Raw genomic sequence first — 12,552 nt, forward strand, 5'->3', positions numbered from 1 at the left:
ATTTTAAGTGCTTCATGAGAACAAAAGTTTTCTTATTTTTCAAATGGTAAAATGTTTTTTTTAAAATTTTAGACTATGACAAGAAGAGGAAGTAGTCCAGGTAGTCTCGAAATCCCGAAAGACCTGCCTGATATTCTGAACAAGCAAAATCAGATGCGTCCTATTGATGACCCGGGTGTGCCCTCAGAATGGACTTCTCCTGCCAGTGCAGGGAGCAGTGATCTTATCAGCTCAGATAGTCATTCAGATTCTTTTAGTGCTTTCCAATATGATGGCCGAAAATTTGACAGCAAGTATCTTTTACTATTTTAATAATATGTTTTATATTCTTTGCTTTCTGTTAGATTTGACTTATGGATTATAGCTATCCACTTCACTTTTCACTGTTAGAGAGTAGTTAGACACAACATATTTTGGTTTCACTGTTCATTGAAATTCCAATATAAGTTGTAGGAAATCATGTCATGTTCAAGCTAAGATATTAAACAAAATTACTGCCCTTTCATAATACAAAGCATATTTTTAAGACCAAAAGTGTAGAAAGAAAAATAATTTTGGATGGAGCTGAAATTTAAGGCTAGTCACAATTGTGAATTGCCACTTAATCATATACTCTTACCTAATGGCCACTGAGCAGTTTTGTGCAATACTATAACTCCCACAGTACCTTTCTTGAATAAGGAAGGTCCATGTTGAAGGACATCCGTGATATTACTTTGTATTATAGTACTACTATACTGTTACTATGCTGAAATTCTGTTATACTTGGCAGACAGCAAAACCTACTAAAACTAAAAAGGAATTAAAATCCTTATAGGTAAACAAATGTGTGATGCAGTGGAGTATTCCATGTTACTTCCCCTCATGAACTAAGTCTATACTAGTAAGATTTAAATCAGATATGACTAAATCAGATATGATTTAAGAGAAAGATCATTAATACTGTATACATATATCATTTTTGTTATACTGGGATTATGAAATACTTGAAAGCATTAAGTTTGTCACTAGCTTAGCTATCACAAAAGATGTACAGAAATAGTGATGACACGTTTTTGTCTTTTGTCATTTATAATCTTCAGAATGTTGACATTACATTTGCCAGAGTAAATAGAAATTTAGAGGAAATGCTAATATTTATTTTATTGAGTTAGCTGCGCCTTACTTATAATTATACTTTTTTTAAATAGCTGGTGCTTATACATTAGCATTTCTTCTTCCTAGACTTTGGATTTGGAGCCGACACTGGAATTGCAGCCTCTGCTGATGTGGACTCAAGTTCTGTCCATCATCAGAGCACTGAAGAGCAGGAAGTAGCCAGTCTAACCACACTTCATATAGATTCTGAAACAAGCAGTCTCAATCAACAAGCTTTCTCTGCTGAAGTCGCAACAGTTACTGGTAAAGTTATTGGAAAGAATGTGTTGCTTCAATGTAGGAGAAAATACTAGACTAGTTTCTTGACATGAAGCCTATATGTATAAGCTTATTAATCTTATGAACTTCTAATATTGTCTACAAAATATACAGCCTTTCCTCTTGGTTTTTGGTTTTGATTTGTGATACTGGTGTTTGAACTTAATGTCTCACAGGCAGCATTCTACCACTTCTGAGCCAAACCTCAAGCCTTATTTCTTTTGCCATTTCCCCTCTGCCCCCAACACATGGATCTGCTTAATTAGCTGTTCTTGTCATGCCTTCAATGGCTTTTTTTTTTTTTTATTTTTTTATTGGCAGGGTGATGTGTAGAGGGGTAACAGTTACATTTATAAGGTAGCGATTATATTACTTCTTGAACATTGTCACCCCTTTCCATATTTTTCTCACACTTGTTCTCCCCCTATCCTCTTCCAAATTGTAAACTTCATTTTCAACAAATTGTCTTGTGAATATCATTTTTTTTTTGAGTTGGTCGTGGAACTTGAACTCTGGACCTGGGTGCTGTCCCTGAGTTCTTTAGCTCAAGGCTAGTGCTTTACCAGTTGAGCCACAGCACCACTTCTAGTGTTCTGGTGGTTAATTGGAGGGAGATAAGAGTCTCATGGACTTTTGTGCCCAGGCTGGCTTTGAACCGCTGTCCTCAAATCTCAGCCTCCTGAGTACTTAGATTTACAGGTGTGAGTCACTGGTGTCTGAACTAGTCTGCATTGTAATCCTTGGATTTATTTTTTCTGCCTTCCTGGGATACATAACCCTTCTCAGCTTTTTTTTATTTTAGTTTTGTGTGCCAATTCTGGACAACACTGTCCCTGAGATTTATATTCAAAGCCACAGCCCCAATTCCAGCTTTCTTTCTTTGTTCTTTTTTGTCTGTAGTGAGGCTTGAATTCTGGGCCTGAGCACTGTCCCTGAGCTCTTCAGCTCAACGCTAGTGCTCTAACACTTGAGCCACAGCACCACTTCTGGGTTTTTCTGTGTATGTGATACCAAGGAATCAAACATAGGGCTTCATGCATGCTAGGCAAACACTTTACCACTACGCCAAACTCCTGGCCCAATTCTAGCTTTTTTTGTAGTTTATTAGAACTGAAAGTCTTAGAGACTTTGCTTCCCAGGCTGGCTTTGAACCATGACCCTCAGATCTCAGCCTCTTGAGTAGCTAGGATTATAGGCATGAACCACCAGTGCCTGGCCATACCTGGCTTTTGATTAGTTGAGATGGGAGATCTTGTGAACTTTTTGCTTATCGGGGCTATTCTTATACTGTGATTCTTCTGATTTCTACCTTTGGAGTAGCTAGAATTAAAGGTATAAGTACTGCCAGGCAAGGTGGCTCACGCCTGTAATCCTAGCTGCTCTGCAGGCTGAGATCTGAGACTAAAGGTTCAAAGCCGGCCTGGGCACAAAAGAACCTGAGACTCTTATCTCCAGTTAACCTCTAGAAAAGGGAAGTGGGGCTTGGCTCAAGGGTAGGGCGGTATCCTTGAGCTGAAGAACTCAGGGATAACACCAGGCCCAGGGGTAGGGTGGTATCTTTGAGCTGAAGAGCTCAGGGACATCCTCCAGGCCAAGTTCAAGCCCTCTGAGGACCACCCCCCCTCAAAAAAAAAGGTATAAGTACTATGCTGTGCCTTTTATTTTATCAGTCCTGGGCTTAAGCTCAGGGCCTGAGCACTGTCCTTGGATTTTTCTCAAGGCTAGAGCTCTACCAGTTGAGCCATAGCACCACTTCTGGCTTTTTTCTATATGTGGTACCAAGGAATTGAACCCAGGTCTTTGTGCATGCTAGACAAGCACTCTACCACTAGGCCAAACTCCCAGTCCTGTATGCTGTGCCTTTAGAGCCTAAACTTATCCCCCCCAAAACCACACTCTTGTAAGAGGTCTATTTTTAATATTTAATATTTGTTAACATTCTCTATAAAATGTCTGTTAATGTATTTGTTAATATTGTTTGTTTTTTCCATACTTTTTATATATGACCAAACAACCATAGTAAAACGAATCAAATAATTTCAGTCATGTTACATGCAGTTACAATTTTTATCCTTATTGATACGATTTTATTGGCATGCTTGACTAGTTTAAAACTCATTTTATCTTCAAAGCTGTAGATTTATGTTTCTCTAAGCTTTTATGTATTACATTTCAAGTAGCTCATTGAGTGTGTTCTCCCGAGTAATTTTACAAAATTGTATTTGCAGGTTCAGGAAGTGCTTCCCCCGTACATTCAGCTCTTGGATCCAGATCACAGACGCCATCACCTTCCACACTGAATATAGATCACATGGAACAGAAAGATCTACAGCTCGATGAGAAGCTCCACCACTCTGTTCTTCAGACACCAGATGATCTAGGCAATGTTTAGAAATTATACATTTTCCATTTTTACTTTCAGGCTATTAGTGTTAGATCTCAAATAAGTCATACATAATTGATTATGTATTATTATTATGTCTTTGAACTTTCCTAAATCTTTTTCTCCTTCCTTTTTATGCCTGCCCTACCCTCTTGCTCTTCTCTCTTTGGCCATACTGGGATTTGAATTCAGGTCTTGAACTTACTAGGCAGGTGCTCTTATCACTTAAGCCATACCTCCAGCCCTTTTTGTTTGTTTTTGAGATGAAGTCTCAAGTTTTTGCCAAAACTGACCTCAGACAACAGCTCCTATCTGTACCTCTTAGATAGCTGGTGTTACAGTTGTGTACCTAGTCTACTGGTTAAGTATCTGTAACTTTATTGCCCAGGCTTCCTCATAAATTGCTGTTATTACAGGCATTGCACCCGCCAAGCATTTTGTAAGTCTTTTGGAGATTTGTTACTGTATAACTTTTCTTGCTCTTAATGAAAGTTATTTATCCTAACTACTTGAGAGGTGAAGGCAGAGGGATCAAGAGTTAAAGGTCAGCTGAAACAATGATAGGCAGACTATACATCTAAAACAAAATACAGCGGAATTCCAGGGACTCACACTTGACTTAGCTATTCATGAGTCTAAGATTTAAGGCTTATGGTTTGAAACCAGCTTGGGCAATCTGTGAGACTCTTCTCTCCAATTAGTTACCAAAAATAAAACAACAAAAAACAGAAGCAGACCTGTAACTTAAGTAGTAGAAAACTAGAATCGAGCAAAAAAAAATTACACACACATATATTTAGCAGTACTGAGGATTTATTATCTTATCACTACTGAGTACTTACTAGGCAAGAGCTCTACCATTTGAGTCTTTTCTCATGTCCTTTTGCTTCTACTTGTTTTTCTGGTAGAGACTCATTTTTTTTCTAGGCAGGTCTGTGCTTGTGATCCTTCCTCAGTCATTTCCTAAGTATCTAGGATTATAAGAATATTTCTGTTTTGGGGGCTGGGAGATTGGCCTGGTGGTGCACGAAGATCCAGGTTCAATTCCTTGGTACCGCATATATAGGGGAAAAAAAGAAAAAAAAAAAAAGCCAAAAGTTGTACTGCGGTTCAAGTGATAGGGTTCTAGTCTTGAGAAAAAATCCAAGAACAGTGCTTAGGCCCTGAGCTCAAGCCCAGGTCTGGTATTAAAAAAATATATATATTTCTGTTTTTATTTTAATTACTTAGTTTTACCACTACTTGTTTTTGAACTTGGGGCCTCACGCATATTTGGGCTGCTTGCTTAGATAGTACTCTACCAGTTGAGCCGTGCCTCCAGCCTAGCTTTTTCCTGATTATTTTGGAGATGAAGTCTCAGACTTTTTGCCTGGTCTGGCTTTAGACCACAATCCTCTGAATGTCAGATTCCTATGTAGCTAGGATTTAGATGTGAGCCACCTTCACCTGATTAGTATTTTCATTTTTATTATATTTGTTCATTCATTCATTCTTGTCAGTTGTGGTGCTTGAACTCAAGAGTTTGGATGCTGCCCCCGACCTCTTTTGCTCAAGACTAACACTATCTCTTTGAGCCACAGCACCACTTCCAATTTTCTGGTGGTTAATTACAGGTAAGAGTCTCATGGCCTTTCCTGCCCAGGCTGGCTTTGAACTGACATCCTCAGATCTCAGTCTCCTTAGTAGCTAGCCTTGTAGGCATGAGCATCACACGTCTGACAGTAATTTTATTTTTAAGTAAATACTAGAGTGATTTAAGGTACCTCAAAACTAGTAAGTTTTTTTAAAATAATTTTTTAAATTCTGCATTATCTAATAAAGCATGAAGTAAACACTATAAATATGTCAACAATTGGTCAAAGACATTGAGATTATTTATAATGAAGGCACAAAAGATAGTTTTGGTTTTGGTGAGGGTTTTTTGTACAGGGGTTTGGATTTACTGGCTTTACCTTTTATAGGAAGGCACTCTGTTAGTACTAATGCCACAGGCCAACCCTTCTTTACTTTTTATTGCTGTAGCACATTTACTGTAAAGGAAGAGGAAATGGAGCTGTTTAACCCAAGGTAGATTGCCATCCTAGAGCAAAAAGCTAAGGGAAAGTGAGATGTCCTGCATTTAATCCCCAGTACTGACCCCTCTCCCCCATAAAAAGAAAAAGAAAAAATTTAAAAGGTATTTTTGTATTTGTACCAGTACTGGGTCCTTGACAGTACCTCATACTCTTGCTCAGCTTTTTTACTCACAGCTGGTGCTCTATCACTTGTGCCATGCTTCCAGTCTAGCTTTTTTTATTGGTTAATTGGAACTAGAATCTCTCAGACTTTTCTGCCCAGGCTAGCTGGCCTGAGCCCACTGTCCTCAGATCCTGCTTCCTATGGAGCTATGATTATGGATTATGAGCCACCAGTGCATGACTTTTAAGATTTTTATTAGCATGTAATAGTTGTACAAAGATAATTTCATTGTAATACTTCCATATAATGTACCCCAATTAAACTCTTCCCTCTTTTCTCTTTCTCAAAACAGTTTCAACATGCTTCACTGTTTTGTTTTTGTTTTTTTGGTCAGTCATGGGGCTTGAACTCAGCCTGGGTGCTGTCCCTGAGCTCTTCAGCTCAAGATTAGTGCTCTACCACTTGAGCGACAGTACCACTTCTGGTTTTCTGGTGGTTAATTGGAGAGGAATCTCTTGGACTTTTTTCTGGGTTAGCTTTGAACCACATCCCTCAGATCTCAGCCTTCTGAGTCACTTGTTCTATTTTTGTACATGTCTATAAAGTACTATGACCAGATCTACCTTCACCTAAATGAAGAACTTTAAAGGCATAAAGCTTTTGAACTTTTTTTTTATATATAAAGGTGATGTACAGAGGAGTTAGAATTACATAGGTAAAGCAATGAGTATATATATCCCTTATCAAACAATATTATCCACTCTTTCATTTCTCCCAGTACTTTTTTTTAAAGGGCCTCAATCTTTTTTTTGAAGATTTGAGAAATAATTTATTAAAAAGAATTATTTTCTTCAGAGTAAACATTCTTAAAGCAAATTGAGCTATAAAAATATGAGCTATAAAAATATGTGCTTGATTAAAAGCTGTTACAATTTGTCAGGAAATTCCTCTTGAAAATGCTTTATCATAAACAATACAATAAATATACAGCAAATACGCTTTTATGTGTAGGGCCTCAGTCTATAATGTGCAATTAGTTAAAATCACATAGCCCTCATGTTTAGTTTCTGGATTAATTGAAACCTTTTTTCTCCTTCATTTTGTCTTTCAAAAATTTTATTTGTTTACAGTTTTATCTCATCATTTGTGAAAAATATTTAACAGAAAAGTTAGAAAACTAGTAAAATGAATATCCACAAATCATTCACAAAAATATAGTGTTTTGCCATTAGTGTTTATCAGTTATTAGTGTTTATCAATTATTAGTGTTTATATTTCTGTGTTGTCTTCACATGTGTTCAAATATGCCTTTTTCTTTCTTGAGCTATTAGAGATTTGCAAATATCAGACCCTTTATACCTAAATATGACAGTATATCCCAAGAGTAATTATGCATTTCCTGTATCACCACAGTATAATGGCTTCATTCTGAATACATCAACATATTACTATTGTCTTATTCCATAATCAAATTTTCTCAGTTGTCCAAACAATTACTACCCTGCAGCAACAACTCAGTCTAGAACTTAAACATTGCACATTGTTACATTCCTTTCAATCACTCAAAATTTTGTTAGCTTTTTCTTGAGACACATTAGTTGATTCATCTCTATTATTATATAGGTGCTATAAAATATGAAGGCATTACAACAATTGTTAGAACTTTAGTGTGGTTTTTTTTCTTTTGATTTAGTGGTTTCATACCAGAAGTCTCTTTTTATTATGAAGAAAAGTTATCTGGTACCTCTTAAACAATATAATTCATTATTATATACTTCACATGAAAAGAGAAATTTAAACATTACGAATAGAATATACATATTATAGAAATCAATTCACTATAAATTATCAGTACTTTGGGATAGTATCAAACATGAATGATCATAATCTTATGATTCAGTCTACAAAACATTTAGTTCTCAAATTTCTTTGTATATTAGAATATCTTTATTCACTTTTTTTTTTTTTGCACCAGTCCTGGGCTTGAATTCAGGGCCTAAGCATTGCCCTTGGGCTTTCTCCAGGCTAGAGCTCTATCACTTGAGCCTCAGCACCACTTCCAGCTTTTTTCTATGTATGTGGTACCAAGGAGTTGAACCCAGGTCTTCGTGCATGCTAGGCAAGCACTCTACCACTAGGCCAAACTCCCAGGCCCTTTATTCACTTTTTATATACCTATATTCACTTTTATTAGTGTTGCAGGTTATACTGAGCATTGTACTTATTAGGCAGGTTCTTTACCACTTAGGCCATCTTTCCAGCCCTTTTGCATGATTTATTTATTGAGTGGATCTTGGGGCTTGAATTCTGGGCCTGGGTGCTGTCCCTGAGCTCTTCTGCTCAAGGCTACCTCCCTACTCCTTGAGCCACAGCCCCACTTCTGGTTTTCTAGTGGTTAATTGGAGATAAGAGTCTCACAGTTTAGGGCCTAGGCAGGCTTTGAACTGATACCCTCAGAGCTCAGCCTCCTTAGTAGCTAGGATTACAGGCATGAGCCACTGCACCCCCGCTTTAAATAACCTTTTTAGTATATAATTAGGAGAAATAAGATAAGGGCCATGGACACCTCTATTATTTTGCCAATTTTGGTAGATAAAATATAGTTATGTGGGGCCTGGAGTTTGGCTTAGTGGTAGCGTGCTTGCCTAGCATGCCCTAACAACCAGGTTTGATTTCTTGGTACCACATACAAAGAAAACCTGGAAGTCAGCCAGGGGTGGTGGCTCACACTTATAATCCTAGTAACTCAGGAGGCTGAGATCTGAGGATTGTGGTTCAAAACCAGCCCAGGCACTAAAAAGTGCATGAGACACATGTCTAATTAACTGCCAGAAAAGTGAAATTGGTGATGTGGCTCAAGGGATAGGGTGGTGGTAGCCTTGAGCTGAAGAGCTCAGGGACAGCACCCAGGCCCAGAGTTTAAATCCCACAACTGACCAAAAGCCTGGTGTGCTGTGCGTGGTTGCTCATGCCTGTATTCCTGGCTAATCCGGAGGCTGAGATCTGAAGATCAAGGTTCAAAGCCAGCCCAGGCACAAAAAGGCGTCGAGACTCTTATCTCCAATTAACCTCTAGAAAATGGGAAGTGGGGCCTGGCTCAAGGGTAGGATGGTATCCTTGAGCTGAAGAGTTCAGGTACAGCACCCAGCCCCATGACTCACACACACAAAAAACAAGCTGGAAATGGTGCTGTGGCTCAAGTGGTAGAGCTCTAGTCTTGAGAAAGCCCAAGGACAGTGCTCAGGGCCTGAGTTCAAGCCCCAGGACTGCCCCCCCAATATATATGTATATGTTATGTGTATATATAGTTATACTGGAAGTGAAGCTCTGGTTCAAAGTTGTAGAGTGCTAGCTTTGAGCATAAAAGCTAAGGGACAGTTCCTAATCCCTGAGTTCAAGTCCCCTAACCAACTTAAAGCATTTATATAATTACCCTTATTTCTATGTTTACATTTTAGTAAAATATATCTATGACATTGTGATATCATTTAATGCTATGTCTGGCTTATGTTTTTCTTAGCTACAAATATAAATTCCTATAAAGACAATAACAGCATGTTCTTATAAAATGGATATTTATATCAAATACAATTTTCTTTATTTGGTATCTGGTCAGTGAATGGTACTTGTATACTCCTCCTTAGGTAAATCTAGATAGATGCATTACTGAAGAATTGTTGGCATAATAGAAAAGTTTTAGCCTTAGGAAAAAATAAAATACATATACTAGTACATTTTCTTTTACTCACTTTTGCAGATATGTAAGTTTATTCCGTTTGTGCTTTTGTTTTTTGTGGTAATTTCACATCATTTGTTTTTCCTATAGAAATCAGTGAATTTCCCTCGGAATGTTGTAGTGTGATGGCAGGAGGTACTCTCACTGGATGGCATGCAGATGTTGCTACTGTTATGTGGCGAAGAATGCTAGGCATTTTGGGAGATGTCAACACTATTATGGATCCTGAAATACATGCTCAAGTTTTTGATTACCTCTGTGAACTTTGGCAGAACCTAGCCAAGGTAAAAGAGAAAGTAAAGGTTTTAAAAGAAGAAGGAATTAAGAATACAGTATTAAGGAACAGATTCCACCCAAGTGCTGTGGTGGAGTGTGGTGGTGGCAGTGGTGGCTCATGCCTGTAATCTTAGCTACTGTGGAGCTTGAGATTTGAGGATCATGGTTCAAAGCCAGTCCGGGCACCAAAGGCCACGAGACTCTTATCTCCAGTTAACCACTAGAAAACTGGCAGTGGCACTGTGGCTCAAGGGTAGGGAGGTAGCCTTGAGCTGAAGAGCTCAAAGACAACCCCGAAGCCCAGGTGTAGGGCCATATTCTAGAGCTGTAGAGATCAGGGATACCCAGGCCCAGATTCCAAGCCCTACAACTGACCAAAAAAAAAAAAAAAATCCAGGCACTGATGACTCAAACCTATAATCTTAGCTACTCAAAAGGCTGAAGTCTGAGGACCACTGTTCAAAGCCAGCCCAGGCAGGAAACTGAGACTCTTACCTCAGACTACTGAGAAAAGTTGGAAGTAGCAGTGTGACTCAAATAGTACAGTATTTGCCTTAAGCAACAGATGCTCAGGGACAATACCCAGACCCAGAGTTAAAGCCTCAGGACCTGCAAAAAAAAAAAAAAAAGAAGAAGAATGCAAGAAACACTTAAGAAGCTGCACTTAGCAATCCGAGGCAGGAGATCTTTAATTCAAGACAAGCCTGGGCTGTATGGCAAATGTCAGGACTACATTAGCTATATGATAGAACATTTATTTCAAAAAAAAATGGGGGGAAGGCAGATAGATTAAAGGTAGAAAGGCATGGAGGTAGAGAGGGAGGGGAGAACAATTAGAATCTTAGCAGAGCACTGGTAGCTTGTGCCTGTAATACTAGCTACTCAGGAGGCTGAGACTTGAGGATCATGGTTTAAAGCCAAACTCAGGCAAGAAAGTGTGAGACTCCTATCTCCAGTAAACTACTAGAAAAATCCTTGGAGAACACTGCCACACGCAAACCTCTTACTACAGATAAATATGATGTCCAGGGCCAGGAGTTTGGCCTAGTGGTAGAGTGCTTGCCTCGCATGCATGAAGACCTGGGTTCAATTCCTCAGTGCCACCTACATAGAAAGAAGCCGGAAGTGGTGCTGAGGCTCAAGTGGTAGAGCTCTAGCCCTGAGAAAGTCTAAGGACAGTGCTCAGGCCCTGAGCTCAAGTCCAGGACTGGCAAAAAAACAACAAAAAAAACTGATGTCCACTATGGGAGAGTCACCGAAACATACTCATATTAGTAGTGAAACTGAATGCAACTTCAGTTTAAGGAAAGAAAGCTGAATGAAAAATCTTTGTAAGTTACCTTTTATTTGAAAATTACAGATCAGAGATAATCTTGGCATTTCAACTGATAACTTGACCTCCCCTTCTCCACCCATTTTGATTCCTCCACTAAGAATTCTTACACCTTGGCTTTTTAAGGTAAGCTTAATATATAAAGCATTACTTTACAAATTTATGTTTAATACACTATTAAATAGTGGATAGAAAATATAGCAATTATATAATCCTTTATAGCCATGTCTTTATGAAGTCAATAGGCATTATACAGAGAGGAGCATCAACATGACAGAACGAATACAGATTTCTTTGTTTTAATTTTATTTTAAACAGCAAAAGTTAGTATAGGAAAATAGGTATTTACTTGTTTATTTACTTATTGTGGTGCTAGGAACCTAACCCCCAGGGTATTGTACATGGTAGACAAGTGCTTTACCACTGTGCTACCCAGACAAAGGGAACTATGTCTACTGTATAAAAGCAAGTAAAATCCAGTACCAGTGGCTCACACCTGTAACTCTAGCTATTCAGGAGGCTGAGGATCTTGGTTCAACGCCAACCAGGGCACCAAAGTCCATGAGACTCTTGTCTCCAATTAACTACCAGAAAACCAGAAGTGGCGTTGTAGGTCAAGTAGCAGAACACTAGTCTTGAACTGAAGAGCTCAGGGACAGTGCCCAGGCTCAGGCCCAGAATTCAAGCCCTACAACCGACCAAAAAAAGGATTGGGATTATAGCCTGGGGTGGAGTACTTGCTTAACATGCATGAAACCCTGGGTTCAGTTCCTCTGTACCACATGCACACATGTACACATACACACAGAAAAAGCCAGAAGTGGTGCAGTGGCTCAAGTGGTAGAGCTCTAGCCTTGAAAGCCCCAGAGCAGTGCTCAGGCCCTGGGTTCAAGCCCCAAAACTGGCAAAGAAAAAAAAGTGGGCTGGGAGTTTGGCCTAGTGGTAGAGTGCTTGCCTAGCATGCACGAAGACCCGGGTTTGATTCCTTGGTACCACATATGTAGTAAAAAGCCAGAAGTGGTGCTGTGGCTCAAGTGGTGGAGCCCTAGCCTTGAGAAAATCCAGAGACAGTGCTCAGGCCCTGAGCCCAAGCCCAGGACTGGCAAAAAAAAAAAAACCTAAACCTCAAATTGGGTCACAAGTTATGGTTTGTACATTTAGAGATTGATTTCTTTTAAGTATTATCTGATGTTTGGTGCATTTTCCTAAGTGAAATTTGTGATTTTTCAT

The 12,552-nt window shown here is 38.9% G+C and overlaps 1 protein-coding gene across 9 annotated transcripts in view; it reads left to right on the top strand.

Moving 5' to 3' along the window:
• The window catches only part of Ralgapa1 (Ral GTPase activating protein catalytic subunit alpha 1), a 199,072-nt gene that overhangs the window by 89,264 nt on the left and 97,256 nt on the right, over positions 1-12,552 (top strand). For all 9 annotated transcript variants that reach the window (XM_090345148.1, XM_090345156.1, XM_090345154.1 and 6 more), the window contains 5 exons: positions 73-289; positions 1,225-1,401; positions 3,645-3,797; positions 9,804-9,997; positions 11,350-11,448. In XM_090345148.1, the coding sequence (XP_090201274.1) occupies positions 73-289; positions 1,225-1,401; positions 3,645-3,797; positions 9,804-9,997; positions 11,350-11,448 (840 nt within the window). The remainder of the gene's footprint in view (positions 1-72; positions 290-1,224; positions 1,402-3,644; positions 3,798-9,803; positions 9,998-11,349; positions 11,449-12,552) is intronic.

Source organism: Megascapheus bottae, chromosome 14 (genome assembly GCF_031878675.1).
Source record: "Megascapheus bottae isolate mThoBot1 chromosome 14, mThoBot2.hap1, whole genome shotgun sequence".
NCBI classification, from domain to species: domain Eukaryota; kingdom Metazoa; phylum Chordata; class Mammalia; order Rodentia; family Geomyidae; genus Megascapheus; species Megascapheus bottae.